Source organism: Chrysochloris asiatica, unplaced genomic scaffold (assembly GCF_000296735.1).
Source record: "Chrysochloris asiatica unplaced genomic scaffold, ChrAsi1.0 scaffold00001, whole genome shotgun sequence".
Taxonomy (NCBI): domain Eukaryota; kingdom Metazoa; phylum Chordata; class Mammalia; order Afrosoricida; family Chrysochloridae; genus Chrysochloris; species Chrysochloris asiatica.
In genome coordinates, this window is record NW_006408519.1 from 11,400,865 (window position 1) to 11,417,663 (window position 16,799).

General features: G+C 38.0%; 1 protein-coding gene across 1 annotated transcript in view; it reads left to right on the plus strand.

The window, feature by feature from the left end:
• The window catches only part of PKHD1L1 (polycystic kidney and hepatic disease 1 (autosomal recessive)-like 1), a 214,294-nt gene that overhangs the window by 193,994 nt on the left and 3,501 nt on the right, over positions 1-16,799 (plus strand). The window contains exons 72-76 of the mRNA XM_006830825.1: positions 6,352-6,487; positions 10,003-10,347; positions 13,909-14,060; positions 14,651-14,797; positions 15,100-15,253. Coding sequence (XP_006830888.1) covers positions 6,352-6,487; positions 10,003-10,347; positions 13,909-14,060; positions 14,651-14,797; positions 15,100-15,253 — 934 coding nt within the window. The remainder of the gene's footprint in view (positions 1-6,351; positions 6,488-10,002; positions 10,348-13,908; positions 14,061-14,650; positions 14,798-15,099; positions 15,254-16,799) is intronic.

Genomic DNA, 16,799 nt, shown 5'->3' on the forward strand with positions numbered 1-16,799 from the left:
CCGTCCAACTTGAGGTTAGCAATCCAGTGCTTCTCCTACAGACCACACTAGGACTCCATCCAGAACTAGTCAATTGGAATTATATATTGATTCTACAATGTTACTATTATTTAGAAATGTCAGAAATATAGCTTTAGAGTTTATTTCAGAGATTATAGCACAGTATTACAATATCTTCAATAATGTTACAATCTTGGCTATAAAGTGAGCTCAGCTGTATCCATTAAATTTATATACACTATCACAGTGGGAAGGAGCTCTGGTAGCATAGTGGTTATGAATCGGGCTACGAACCTTAAGGTCAGCAGTTTGAAACTACCAGCTGCGCTGTGGGAGAAAGATGAGGCTTTCTGCTCCCATAAAGATTTATAGCCTCGGAAACCCTGTACAGGGTCGCTATGGGTTGGAACCGACTCGACGGCACTTAACAACAACAACAATCACAGTGGGGCTACATCTGTACAAAGAGACAGTGGAAAAGCTCCATATTATGAGCCAAAACAAGAACAGGGACAGACTGTGAAACAGACCATCAATTGCACATATGCAAGTTTGGGTTGAAACTGAGGAAAATTAAAACAAGTCTATGAGAGTCAAAATATGACTTTAAATATGTCCCACCTGAATTTAGAGAACATCTCAAGAACAGGTTTGATGTATTACACACTAAAGACTGAAGACGAGAAGAACTATGGGATGAAATTAAGAACGTCCTGCATGAAGAAAACAAAAGGTCATTAAAAGAAGGCAAAAAAAAAAAAGACTGAAGTGGATGTCATAAGAGATATTGAAACTTATTCTCCTGTGTTGTGGCTATTGTTATTAAGTGCCATTGAGTTGGTCCTAACTCACAGCAACCCTGCATAGAGTTTCCAAGGAACGGCTGGTGGGTTTGAACTGCCAACCTAGTGGTTGGTTACCAGTCCACTACATAATCTACAGCACCACATCAGGACTATGCTCTCCAGAGTACAGATGCTGAAGCAAATGAAAGAAATGAGGAAGTAAAGAGCTGAACAGAAAATTTCAAATGGCAGCTTGAGAAGACAAAATCAAGTATCATAATGAAATGTGCAAAGATCTGGAGTTTAAAAACCAAAAGGAAAGAACATGCTCAACATTTCTCAAGCTGAAAGAACTGAAGAAAAAAATTCAAGCCTTGATTTGCAATATTGAATGATTCTATGGACCAAATAGTGAATGATACAGAAATCATCAAAAGAAGATGGAAGGTATACATAGAGTCAGTGTACCAAAAAGTAATATTTGATATTCCACATTTTCAAGAGGAGGCATATGGTCAAGCACCAGTGACACTGAAGGAAGAAGTCTAAGCTGCACTCAAGGCATTGGGAAAAAAGAGAGACTCCAGGAATTGACAGAATACAAATGAACATCTTTCAACAAACTGGTACAGCAATGTAGGCACTCACTCACTCATCTTCCAAGAAATTTGGAAGACAGCTTCCTGACCAACTGATTTAAAAAGATCCATATTTGTGTCCATTCCAAGAAGAGGTGAGTCAATGGAATGTGGAAATCATCAAACAGTATCATTAATATCACATGCAAGTAAAATTCTGCTAAAGATAATTCAAAAACAGCTGCAACCGTACATTGATAGCAAACAGCCATAAATACAAGCCAGATTCAGAAGAGGACTTAAAACTAGGGATATCATTGTTGATGTCAGATGGATCTTGGATAAAAGCAGAGAATATTAGCAAGATGGCTACTTGTGCTTTATTGACTATGCAGAGGCTTTCAACTGTGTGGATCATAACAAGCTTTGGGTAGCATTCTAGACTACTTAACAGTGCTTATGAGGAATCTACACATAGATGAAGAGGCAGTCATCTGAACAAAGCAAAAGGGATACTGAATGGTTTAAATCAGGAAACGTGCACCAGGGCTGTATGCTTTCACCATACTTATTCAGTCTGTATGATGAGAAGGTAATTGGATAAACCCGATTATATGAAGAAGAATGTGGCATCAGGATAGCAGAAAGATTCATTAACAACCTGCAATATGCAGATGATACAACCTTGCTTGTTGGAAGTGAAGAAGATTTAAAATATTTGCTGATGAAGATCAAATACTACAGCCTTCAGTATGGATTGAACTTCAGTGTAAAGAAAACAGAAATCTTCACAATTGGACCAACAAATGACATCATTATAAATGGAGAAAAGATTGGAGTTGTCAAAGACTTCATTTTGTTTGGATCCAAACTCAATACTCATGAAAGTATCAGTTAAGAAATAAAACAAAAAAATGTATTCACTAGGCAAATTTCCTGTATGTTGTTGTTGTTAAGTGCTGTCGAGTTGGTTCCGACCCATAGTGACCCTGTGTAGGGTTTCCTAGGAGCAGCTGGTTAACTTGAACCGCCGACCTTACAGTTCAAACGGCTTTGCAGTATGGCGCATTAACCCACAGCACCACACCAGGACGCCATATTTCCTGTATAAACCTCTTTAAAGTGTTCAAGACCAAAGACAGCAGTTTGAGGACTAAAGTGTGCTTGACCCAAGCCATGTTATATACATCTGAAAGTTGGTCAGTGAATAAGGAAGGCCATAGAAGAATTGAAGCATTTGAGTTATGGTGTTTCAGAAGAATTTTGAAAGTATCATGGACAGAAGAACAAACAAATCTGTACTAGAAGAAATACAACCAGAATATTCCTTAGAAGCCAAGATGGTGAGACTTCATCTCTCATACTTCAGACATGTTACCAGGAGGGACCAATCCCTGGAAAAGGAAACCATATTTGATAGAAGTGGAGCCTCAGCAAAAAAGATGAACACCTCCAACGAGATGTAGTTGGGCTCAAGGGTAACAACAATTGTGAAGCTGGCACAGGGCAGTGTTGTGCATAGAGTAACTATGAGTTGGAACCTACTCAAGGGTATGTGACAGTGGGAAAGAGTAAGAGGTTTAGTAGAATTTTTATGAAGGGGCTTCAAATTATTTGTGGAAAATGAAATTAAAAGATAATGGAATTTTTCCATGAATCTTTAAAGCCCCCCTTGTATAATTTAGATATTATTTTCTATGAGTGTGACACTTCACAGTTCCAGGCTGTCCGGAATGTGAAGAAAGGATGATGGTAAGATTAAGCAGAGACGTGTAAAGAAAGGAGATGCCTGCTTTTCAAATGATAGCAAGCCCTTTATTTCTGTTGCTTGGGACCACTCTTCACTACTCTCTTCATCCTGAATTCACCGAATCCATCTGTAGGTCCTTTTGACTCTCTCTTCGTTATATCCAAGGAGCTCTGGTGGCGCTGTGGGATAGACATCGAGCTGCTAACCTCAAGATCAAAAGTTCAAAACCACCAACCACTCCATGAGAGAAAAATGAGACTGTCTGATCCCATGAAGAATTACTGTCTCCAGAGCCCTATATGGGTGACCTATATAGGGTCACTATGAGTCAGAATGGATTCAATTGCAGTGGGCTGGTGGGTCAATATATCCAGACGCTGACCACTTTTCACCACCTCCACTGCAGTCTGAGCCAAATCATCTTTTATCTGGAGAAAAGCAATTGCTTCCCATCTCATGTTCATGGTTCTACTTGTTCCCCTCTATATTTGATTCAGAGTCTGGTGTGGTGCTGTAGGATCAGCATTGGACTGCTAACCACAGGGTTGGTGGTTCAAACCCAACAGCTGCTCCTCTGAAACCGTCTACAGGGTCACTGTGAGTCAGAACTGACTCTATGGCATTTAACAACAATAACAAGGACAATCGTCAATTCTCTCTGCAGTAGCCAGAGAAATACTTTCAAAACATAAGTTAGATCAAGTCATTCCTCTGCCCTGAACCCTGCTATAGTCTCCGCTGTATCTTTGTACAAGAATCAGTCCTGAGGGAATCTCTCTAATCCCTACCTCTCTTTTTCCTTTTTTTCCTCCAGCCTCTCTCCTTTATTTCTTCCTTTTTTCATTCTGAAAGAATTATCTCCTTTCCATTCCTTAGCACACCAGGCAAGCGATTGTGAATGCCTGGAATATTCTGTCCTAGGTGGCTAACTCACACACTTACTACAGGTGTTTGCTCAAATTCCAATTTCTCAACATGCCTACCCTCACCTCTTCCCAGATGCTAGCCTAGTTCATTCATTGCATGGGTGGTTCAGTGGTAGAATTCTCGCCTGCCACGCGGGAGGCTCGGCTAGCTCAGTCAGTAGAGCATGAGACTCTTAATCTCAGGGTCATGGGTTCGTGCTCCATGTTGGGTGCCAGATATGGGGGAGGGGGGGGTCTGAGTCTGACTCAGACCACTGTGTGGGTTGCTCGAAGGAGAGGGCTAGGATTAAAATCAGGCAAGGGCCAACAGGCTGATGGCCAGTGACATAGTTTATTGTAGCAACGTGGTTTATATAGGACTTTTAGCATTAGGTCATTGTTATTCTGCCTAGTTACAAAGTTTTCTATAGTAACAAGGATATGATTACCAACTAGGATACCAACCAGGATGTGATTACATAAGTATAAGTATTGCTATAGCAACACTGAATCACTCGGTTTTGGTACAATTGAAGTTCCCTTTTCCCAGGATTGTCCTAGTTACAATTACCAATAAGTTTCGATCACTGACATCACCTTAACCAGGTGAAACTTGTCTTCAGGCCAATTATAAGAGCCTGAGGGCTGTCTCAGCTTTCACCACTAGATGGCACTAGTGCTGGCCTCCAACATTTTTGCTCTAACTTTTCTTTTTTACATAATATTTGGTGGTGTAAGTGGTCTAAATTTTATGGCGTCAGTTCTGACTCATAGTGACACTGTATAGGGTTTCCAAGGAGCATCTGGTGGGTTTGAACCACCAACACTGTGGTTGGCAGTCCAGTGCTGATCGTACAATACCACACCAGAACTCCACACCATCTAATATGCTTCATATTTTACATTTTATCATTTCTATCATTTAATATCTCCCTTCCCACTCTGGATTGTAAGTAAAGCTCAAAGAGATCAGGGATTTTTGCCCCAGATTGGAATCCTAGTCCAAGATTGGCATCCAAGTTTTGGTTTTTAAAAAATTGAATGAAAGGTAATATTTGAAAATTAAAAAATAAGAATGGTGATTACAAACTAATATGACTGTTACTATTCTGAGCCTCTGAAGACAGTATCAAAATAGGATTCCATAATTGCTATCAGGACTAACTGTGAGATTTGCAAATGTAAAGGCAGATAATTTGTAACAAAATGAGAGGAGTGGTTGATTTTGCAGTCCAGGAGTGAAGGACCCTGGGACCATCAAAGGAGACGAGCAGAGTGCGGAACCCTACCCAGAGATGCAGTGACGCCAGAGATGGAGGCAGAGGCCATGATGTGGAGAGATGGAGGGGCTGGGGACTCTGGGCTCAGGGAGGGAAAGGGGCTGTGTGCTGACAGCCAGGGGTAGGGGGGTGGGGGGGCAGACTTGCAGGGTGTACCCTTTGGTTATTTGATGATGCATGGAGGGGATTATAATCATTACAATGAAACAAAATACAAGAGGATGAATGTAAAGCTGATGTTCTCCCATAAGCTATCACTCAATTCACAATAAAAACTTAAAAAAAAAAAAAAAAGAGGATTCCAAAACTATGTTTAGCTTACTGGGCCTCCCCGTCTTTACAAGTCTCCTTACTTTGCAGCTCTCATGACATGAAGTAAAGGGAAAAATCAACATGAAGAATCAAATCAACAAAATAGACTCAAACAGGATAGATATTTTGATGAACTTTTATTAGGTTTACTAGCACAGTTTTCTCAAAGATCAGCATTTTTTTCAACATAGGTAAAGCACTGTCCCTAATTTTGTGTGGAATACATTGTACAAAGCACTGTTGTTGTTGTTGTTACATGCAGTCGAGTTGGTTCCGACCCATAGCGACCCTGTATAGGGTTTTCGAGGAGCGGCTGGTGAGCTTGAACCGCTGACCTTGCAGTTCAAATGACTTTGCAGTCTGGCACTTTAACCCACAGCACCACACCAGGACTCCATACAAAGCACTAGTAAGCCTATTTATACTCCTGCCCCTGACTTTCAAAGACTATTTATACTTTGCTAAGGATAATATTCTTTAATTTAGATATACTCCTTTAACTATTTATAGCTTACATTTTTCTGTTGGACAGTATGAATTAAGGATTACCTTGTAATGTCTATGTGAATGGTTAAATATAAGCTCATTATTAAATTTTAGTTCAATATTTATCCTAAATCCATAAAAGTTACTTTTACTATTTTAAAAGGGTATGATCTCAAAGGATACTTTTTAAGTACTAAATTCTCAATACTCTGTTTCAGTGCTGATTTAAGATGCAAAAATGTTTATTTTTAACAGGCTGTTCGAGTGGGAATTTTTTTTTCTACACGTCAGCGTTTGGATGTCTATGTGAACAATTCATTGGTCTGTCCCAAAAACACAGTATGGAACTCCCAACAGAAACTATGTGAACCTAATAGACACCTATATACAGGTATTTTCCTAGAAAAATACAGTCCACATGATACATGTTCTCAGTTACCAACAAAATTATCTGAAATGTTTCTGTGCTAAAATTTTAGTTCCTTTGGCTATAGGGTACCACTGAGTCAGAACTGACTATGTGGCACTAAACAACATCTACTAAAGAATGGCTTTTTAGCCATTTATTATACATATATATGTGTGTGTGTGTGTGTGTGTGTGTACATATTTATTTATAGGGTCACTAAGAGTTAGAATGGACTAAATGGCGATGCTCATTTATATCACGTGGCTCCTGATGGAACTTTTATCTATCTGCACACTTGTAGATGAAAGTTTCTGTGTATGTTGGACTTTTCTTCACCCCCGGGGAAATTTTTTTACATGATACTTAACATGGATTCAGTTATTCCCATGTACACGAAAGGTATTTGCTTAGCATGTCGACCCTATTTCAGCTTCATTTTTGTTTCATAGGGGTCAGAGTCTAAATAAATTAGAAGTCACCAGAGGCATTGCCAAGAAGGATAGTGTCAACTCGACATCTTTAAGCAGCTAAAATTAACTTTTTATTTAAATGAAATATTTGAAAGAAGCTAAACTCGCTCATTTATCAGTATTTGTAAAACCAGGGGCTAGCACTGTTCATGTTAAGACTTTTAATTAAATTAACTAGGGTCATACATGACATTCCCACATGTGCTGCTTATTATAATTCTTACACATACCCCATAATTTTGGCTAAACATTTCATAAATGTGTACAGTCGATCATAATATAAGCTGGACATGTCAATATGAATGAGTGACCCATGTTATTTACTACTTTGGGTGCAAGTCCTGTTTCTACTAATAATGTGAATAGCTTATGTTTCCAGAGATACTATTATATGCCAGCCATTATTCTGGAGTCCTGGTGTGGCACTGTAGATAAATGCACTGGACTGTGAAGTCAGTTTGAACCTCATGGTTGGTGGTTCAAGGTCACCAGCAGCTCCTTGGAAACCCATACAGGGTCACTATGGGTTGGAACCCAACTTGATGGCACTTAACAACAACAACAACAACAAAGGCATTATTCTGAGAACTTTTCATACAATAATTCATTATATCCTAATAAAAGTCCTATGAGGTAGTGGTGGTGACTATATGCCGTGGAGTTATTTCCAACTCATAACGACTCTGTATATGGTTTCTGAGGCTATAAATCTTTACAGGAGCAGAAAGTCTCATCTTTCTCCCGCAGAACATCTGGTAGTTTCAAACTGCTAACCATGAGATTAGCAGCCTGACTCATAACCACTATGCTACCAGAGCTCCTTATCCTATGTTGTTGTTGTTATGTGCCATGGAGTCGGTTCCGACTCAGCAACCTTGTACAGGTTTGCCAAAGCTGTAGATCTTTACAGGAGCAGAAATCCTCATCTTCCTCCTACGAAATAGCTGCTAGTTTTGAACTGCTGACCTTGTGGTTCACAGCCCGATTCGTAACCACTTCGCTACCAGAGAGATAGACACAAACAGTGAACTGAGGCACAAAGGTTATTTGTTGAGGTCACAAATCTGGTAAGGGCAGAACAAGGGAGTCTACCTCAGAACCCAGGCTCTTAGTCATTATACAACATTGCCTCCTTATGAGCTAAGAGTCAGCCAGGGCTGTCACTTCTTAAATTGGAAATTTCATAAACTTGATTTTAAAAACCAATACTTTGGTACCAAATACTATATAACGCAAACTCAGGGAATTAGAAACCATCTCAATGGGCAAAATTTAATATAGAAAGGCTAGAAAAGCAAAACGGGGATAATAGCTAAACAAAGATTCTACCCTACCCTTGGGGTTGAAGGAACAAAAAGTGAAGAAGTTGGACACACACACATACACACACACATACACACACACATGAAGGGCTTCAAAAGGTTCATGGAAAACTTCCATTATCTTGTAATTCCATTTCTTCATAAAACTTTTGTAGTTTCTCATACATATGTAAGTTCAGTCTATACTTTGTTGCATGTAAAACTAGAAACCATCTTTTGACTTCAGTTTATTAAGTGGAAATTTTGAGAACTTAAAAAATTTTAAACTTGAAAAGCTCTCCTTACCCTATTTGTGCTGCAACACAGAGTAATTAAGGCCATGAGATTTGGGGTCAGACAAATTTAGTTTCAAACCCCAACCCCATCCTCTTACAAGTTGTATGATCTTAAAGTTAACCTGATGAAAGGTCATTTTCCTAAAAGAAATTGTTGTTGTTGTTGTTAAGTGCTGTCGAGTCAGTTCTGACCCATAGCAACCCTGAATAGGGTTTCCAAGGAGTGACTGGTGGGTTTAAACTGCCAACCTTGTGGCACAAACTGACCTTACATACAGTCCAGCGCATTATCTTGCAGCACCACGTAATTTGTTTATTGTGTTTTTCATATTGTGTTTTTCATAAACAATACAACCTTTGGAGTTAATACGTATTAGTGACTATATTACAACCTCTTAGGCATTGGTGATACAAAAAATCTTACATCTGTTTATTTATATAAATATATTTATGAATTTATATGTTTATTCCTATAACTTTATAGTTATATGAATAGACATATTCATATAACTATATATACACATACATATATACACACACACAATCATTTCAATCATTTGTTCAAAAGCCAGTTCCCTAGTTGTTTACATTAATCAAAAGTTTTGAGCTGAAATTTAAACCTGTTGCACTGGTGTAAGATCCATCTGAAATATTTTAGTACGTATTTCATCTTTTACGTATTTTTATTCTTGATAAAACATAGACTCCACTGAAATGAAGATGTTCTTTTAAGAGTTTGTATACATAAACTCTAGTATATGTACCACATAAACTATATGGCTGTTGTCATTGTTAGGGGTCATTCTGTCGCTTCTGACTCATAGAGACCCTATATAGGATTTCTGAGGCTGTAAATCTTTACGGCAACAGATAGCCTCATCTTTCTCCCTAGGATAAATCCCAGCTTGTGGATTTGAATTGCCAACCTGGTTATCCTACCATCTACCAGCGCTCCCGAAAACTAGCTCACTACTAAAGTTAAATTTAGATTTTTTAATTACCAAATATCTTGGGTCAAAAAAAGCTTTGAAACTCTGAATATGTAAATGGCGTTACAAGTACATTATAGGCCATGAGTTCATTGTATTACAGTAAGTTTTTCATTTATACCTACAGCTAATTGTGAAAAGACTCAATGGCACATGACAACTATAGTTGATTGTTTTTTAAAATAAATGTAATATACAATGATTGTTAGTGATATTATATAAAAGATTGGCTTTAATTTTGAATGTCAGTTCTATAAGAGCTTTTGCTTTTAATGTACATATTTTCCTAAGAAATAAATTGTTTAGTCTGAATAAAGAATGATAATGTTGAGTTGTTTCAGAATTTTCTAAATTCAAACAAAATATCAAATATTACATGATAATTATGATAAACAGTATGAATATGTTTAACTGTGCTGTTTGGACTTTTTTCCTTTATAGGACAATTGCTTCCTACCTTGAATTCCACTGTCCTTGGTGAAAACTACTTCGATAGAACCTACCAGATGCTTTACCTTTTGGTTAAAGGAACTGTGCCTGTTGAAATCCACACCATTGCCGTCATATTTATTTCTTTCCAATTACCTACTGTAACAGAAGATGACTTCTATAGTACCCAGAATCTAGTTAGAAATCTTGCTTTGTTCTTAAAGATACCAAGTGACAAAATCCGTGTCAGTAACATAATACGAGGGAAGAGTCTGCGGAGAAAGAGATCCACAGGACTCACAATTGAATTAGAAATTGGAGATCCTCCTACTCAGTTCATAAACAACGACATGGCAGGTAAGAGTTGTAGAGGTCTGAGATGTTGTTGTTGTTAAGTGCCATTGACCCTGTATAGGGTTTCCAAGGAGCAGCTAGTGGGTTTGAACTGCTAACCTTGCAGTTCAGTGCTTTATCCTACAGCACTACACCAGGACTCTGAGATAGAGGAATGCAATTACCAAAGACCACAACTGTAAATAACTCTATTAGTGCCTCAGGAAATCCCACCATCCTCACACCCTGAGCTCATACCCTCATAACCCAACAAAACTTTTCCTTTCTCTAGTTCTGCAATCTCAGAACTACTACAGACAGACTTGTAAAGAAATGTCAGCCTCTATTTGTTATTGAAAGGAGCCCTGGAAGTGTAATGGTTATGAGTTGGGCTGCTAACTTTAAAGGTTAGCACTATACTACCAGAGCTCCTTTTACCCATAGAATCCTTCAATATTGCAACAGTACAACAAACTGACAGGCTTGAGTTTTTTCTTCAGTTCCTTCAGCTTGAGAAATGCTGAGTGTATCTTCCTTGTTGATTTTCTAACTCCAAGTTTTTGCACATTTCATTAGAATACTCTACTTTGTCTTCTCAAGCTGTCCTTTAAAATTTCCTGTGCAGCTCTTTTATTTCCTTAATTCTTCCAGTTGCTTTAGTTTTTGTGTGCTCTTCCAATATCCATTTTGGTTGTTTCTTTCTTTCCTATATTTTTAATGACCTCTGCTTTCTTTATGTAGCATGTTCTTGATGTCATCTCAAAACTCTCATGGTCTTTGGTATTGTTATCCAGTGTATTAAATTTGTTCTTGAGATGGTATCTAAATTTAGGTGGGATATATTCAAGGTCATATGTGACTCTTGTGGACTTGTTTTAATTTTCTTCACCTGCAGCCTAAACTTGCATATAAGCAATTGACCTATTTCACAGTTGGTTCCTGGTGTTGTTTAGGCTGATGATATTCAGTTTCTCCATAGTCTCTTCCCATAAATGTAGTCCATTTGATTCCTGTGTATTCCATTTGATGAGGTATACATGTACAGCTGCCACTTATGTTGTTAAAAAAGATAGTTTCAATGAATAAGTCATTGATCTTGTAATTTCTATCACGTGATCTCCAGCACTGTGTCTACCACTAAAGCCCTATTTCCAACTACTGATCCTTCCTTGTTTCTAACAAGAAAACATTCCAATCACTATAATTATCAATGTATCTTGACTGATCAATTTCAGAATGATAAAGTTGGTAGAATTCTTCATTTCATCATCATTGGCTTTAGTGGTTGGTATATAAAATTGAAAAATAGTGATATTTAATTTGTATTCCTTATTGTTGTGGTTAAGTGGTGTTGAGTTGGTTCTGACTCATAGTGACCCTGTAAGATTTCCAAGGCTGTCAATCTTTGTGAGAACAGAAAGCCTCATCTTTCTCTCATAGAGTGTCTGGTAAGCTCAAACCTCCAACCTTGTTTGCAGTTTAGAATTTATCCTACAGAACCACCACACTCCCCTTGTAAGTCTTCCTTGTAGGCATGTGGTCATTATCCTATCACAGTTAGCATTGTACTTCAAGAGAGATCTTGATGTCCTCTTTTTGACAATGAATGTAATGCCAATTCATCTTAAATGTGTCATTCCTGTCATAGTAAACTATATGATTGTCTAATTCAAAATGGCCAATATCAGTCCATTTAACTCACGAATGCCTAGAATATCAATCTTTATGCTTTCCGTTTCATTTGGTGACTTCCTGTTTCCCTAGATTCATACATTCCATGTTCCAATTATTAACAGATGTTTCTTCCCATTTTGAGTTGTGCTCCATCAATAAATGAAGGTTCCAAAAGCTGTGCTCCATTTAGTTCTATTCTGTTTTGAGGAGGCATCTCTTCCCCAGTCATATTTTTGCATCTTTTCCACATTGAGGGGCTCATCTTGCAGCACTATATTCTCAGTGTTCTGTTGCTATTCATAAGGTTTTCAGTGGCTAACCACTGAAAGTGGCCCGCCTCTCCTTCTTCCTAAGTCTGGAAGTTCTGCTGTTGTCTGTCCACTCTGGGTGACGGTGCTCATATTTAAAATACCAGTGGCACAGTTTCCAACATCGCAGCAACATACAGCCACCACAGTACAGCAAACTGAAAGACCAGTGGAGGCCAAATAATTTAGTCTCATATTAGTTTAGTCTAGGAGTTGTAATGGATTCATGTTGCACACAGAGATTGCTCGATGACTGTTAGCAATCCCAGGCAAGCCCTCAAATGTAGAACGGTCCAAATTTATGACACAAGCCATTAAATGTCTAAAGAAACTGTGTCTTATTTCCCACAAATGATCTAAATTTCCTCACATGCTTCTATCTAATTAAAACAGTTTTGTTAGTCAGATTTATGCAGATAGATATAGGGCAAAGGCAGAGCACAGGGGCGGGCTAATGGCGTATTTCCCAAACGTAGACTGGAATAGGGCTTCTAGTCACAAGGAAAACTCTACAACTTGACATGAGAACGTATCACAGCAATTTTATTGGTAAGTGACAAGAAAGGTGTGCATGTAGTGGTACTCCTGGCTCCCCACAACCTTTAAATTTCTGGATATTTTAGATAGGGGTCACACATTCTGAGGAGACCTCTTTTCACAGTGTCCTCGGGTCTTGAAAAAAGGAACTTTAAGTTAAGGTCTTTGGTTCTAGGCGGCAGTCAGAAGAAATGGATGCCTTCCCATGTCATTTGGAGAAAGAAAACCTGTTTACAATAAGGCTGGAACAGACTGCCACTCTTTACTAGAAACCAGTGAGAAAAAGCAGTAATAGTATTACATGGGCTTGAAGCGCCTTTGACCTCCTTTGCCTGGAAAGCCATCTTGAAGAGGCATGGCATGGAGCAAATGAAGGCAATCTGAAAGACCGAGCATTTATCCAAAAGAGTTTGGGTCATCCAAAGTAAACCCTTTAAAGTGGGAACTGAAATTCCTGAGGACTGTCCATATTGCTTCTTTCTTCTTTGCCTCATGGCTTAGCCTAAATAGAAGAAATTCAATGATCTGAGTCCTGAAGGCATGACTCTTGATACACAGGTGCAAGATACATCTAACAATAAAGTATATATAATGCCAACCAAGCAATTATTCTGGTTACAAGTGTGTTTTTTAAAGATCACTCTGACTACAGTGTATGAAATGGAGTGGAAAACGATGAGATTGGATATGAGAAAACAAGTTTAGAAGTTGGTTTAGTAACTCCAATGATGATGGCATCAACTAGAGTTATAAGAGGAGAACCAGAGATGTAGAAATTAGTAACTGATAAGACAATATGGTGGAGAAATGCCGTAGAAGAAGGGATGAAGGAGAAGTGTCAGGCTTCTGACAACTGAATATGATGAATGGAATTGCCAATTCATAAACTAGTGAGCACTATGGGGGCAGCAGGTTTAAGAGGACTTGGAAACCTAGAAAAGGAAGAGTAGAAACTAACCTTGAAAATCACCAAATGCCCAGAGCAAGTAACATCTTGTTAGTAATTTAATGACAAGTTTGTTTTATACTTTGATCACTCACATGTCGTAATACTGTTTCTTCATAGATCAGATGCAGTTATCTGAACTCAAGGAAGTTGCTGGTTCTCTTGGACAAGCTGTAATCTTGGGAAAAATAAATAGTGTCCTTGGACTTAATATCTCTTCCATGGTTATTACTAATCCTATCCCCAGCCCAAGTGATCCTGATTGGAATAAGGTAAAAAAAAAAATGCAACTAAAAAAAAAAAAATCAGCTTAGCTTTTTACAAGATTGTTGCTTCTTTCTTATTTTAACTTTCTTTTACTATTTCAAGACAATAATTTATAGAGCACCTCTTTCTAATTTACCAGTAGCTATTTTTAAATGGAATCATTAAAAAGATAACAAAGTAACCAAAAACCTACCACCCCACTGCCATTGAATAGATTCTGACTCATAAAACCCGATAGGACAGAGTAGAACTGTCTCATGGGTTTCCAAATCTGGAAAATTGTAAAAGAGCAGACAGCCTCATGTTTTTCCCATGGAGAGGCTGATGGGTTTGAACCTCTAACCTTGTGGTTAGCCTTCCAAAAGAAGCATATATTTAAAAAATTGTGAATTGGAACAAAATGTGCTTTGCTTTGAATATTTCTATCAGTTCTTCATGAATTTGATCTAGAGGAAATATTGTAATGATGTTAGTTTAACACACTGAAAATGTTTTAGCCAACAATGACTCTTACAATTATCCTGAGGAAGATGCATAGGCTATTGACTACAATTTGTCATTTGAAAACTCCTTCAGTATTCATGCTCATTTACAGGTGACCGCCCAGCCAGTTGAGAGGTCTGCATTTCCTGGTCATCATGTGGCCTTTGTGTCCTCGCTCTCAGTGATCACTCAGCCTGTGGCAGCACAGGCAGGACAGCCATTTTCCCAGCAACCCTCAATAAAGGCAGTAGATTCTGATGTAAGTCATAATTCAGACCTGTATTTAGATGACGGGATTACGCTATAAACTACAGTGAGTCAACTTTATTAATCTTGGTACTTTTGCTACCTGAGGATTATACTACCTCTCAGACATTGGAATAATGACAATGGATATCATCTTTAAACAATTAAATAATGTTCTTTTTAAATGAAGTTATTCTATTGCTCGTATTGATCAATCTTTGGGTGGGAAACAGGAACTTCCTTAGATTTTAAATATTTAATGTGCATGGGTAAAAGGGCAATTATTCTATTTCTCCACCTTTTGTTTTCCTTTAGGGTAATTGTGTATCCATTGGGATTACTTCACTAACTTTGAAGGCCATACTAAAGGATTACAGCAATAACCAAATCAGTGGTCTTAGTGGAAATACATCAATTCCATTTAGCAGCTGTTGGGCAAACTACACAGACCTTACTGTTCTTAGAAACGGTGAGTAAATGATTTGCATCCTCACATATCTGCATATAAATTGAGACAGTGATAATTTGATTTTAATGAAGAAAACATACTATAATACTCTATCCAATAAATTATAGAAATAAGAATGCCACACTTAGTTTCAGTAACTGTTTCTTCTAGCTTACAAAATTATGTTTAACATGTTAAACAAAATAGAAATTACAATAAGAAAATGAAGACACAGAATTTAACTATATACATATTAGATTTATATATTTTTTATCCATTTGTGCATTTTTCTAAATTTTCTCACTAAGTACATATTAAATATAAAATAACTAATAGATGGATTTTCAAAATTCAAGAAAAAAATGGTAAAACAGGTAAATGTAACTTTTTTTTTAAGTTGTGATCTGGATGAAAATTTATGGAGTAGATTGGTTCCCATTAAGCATTTTGTTTTATGACATGGATTACAAGCCCCACAATGTAACAGCACTTTTCCAACTTGCTTTGTTTACTGATTCCATCCCTCCTCTTTCCTACCCCTTCCTGCCTTCTGAACCCTGTTATTGTTGTTCCTAAGTGGCATCTAGTGGCTTTCAACTCATAGTGACCCTATATGGAGTTTCTGAGGAGTGGCTGGTGGGTTTGAACCACTGACTTTGCAGTTAGCAGTCCAGTGCTTATCCTTCAGTGCCATAACAGTAACCCTTTGTTGTTGTTGTTGTTGTTAAGTGCCATTGAATCAGTTCTGACCCATAACAATCTTGTATAAGATTTCCAATGAGTGATTGGTGGGTTTGAACCACTGACTTTGCAGTTAGCAGTCCAGTGCTTATCCTTCAGTGCCATAACAGTAACCCTTTGTTGTTGTTGTTGTTGTTAAGTGCCATTGAATCAGTTCTGACCCATAACAATCTTGTATAAGATTTCTGAGGAGCAGCTAGTGAACTTGAACTGCTGACCTTGTGGTTCAAACCGACCTTGTGATCAAGCACTTATCCTACAGTGCCACACCAGGACTCACCAAAGTATTGTCCCTGTGGACTATGTTCTTCCAATTGATCTTGATAGCTAGCCCCTTAGACTATGGTCCTGAGACCCCAGGCCCACTGATTTATTCCTTCAAGGTGTTTGGCCATAGCTAAATTTTCATAACTTTTCCCCCTGTATGTTCTACTACAGTCATGGACATATTTACCTATCAGTATGTTGTTGTTGTTAGGTGCCATTGAGTCGGTACTGACTCATAGTGACCCTATGTACACAGAGCAAAGCACTACCTAATCTTATGCCAATCATTGCTACGCTTGAGCCCATTGCTGCTGCTGCCACCATGCCAATCCATCTCCTTAGAGGTCTTCTCTCGCTCTCTTTTTTTTTTGTGTGTGTGTCACATATTTTATTTAATAGAATGGAAGTTATTTATACTTTTTTTTTTAATTGTGAACTGCGTTATAGTTTACATGGGATGCCATAACCTTTACACCATAATTTCATTACAGTGATTACAATCTCCTCTGTGCATCATCATTCAACAGTATTTGCTTCCATTCCCACTGTTTTTATTTTA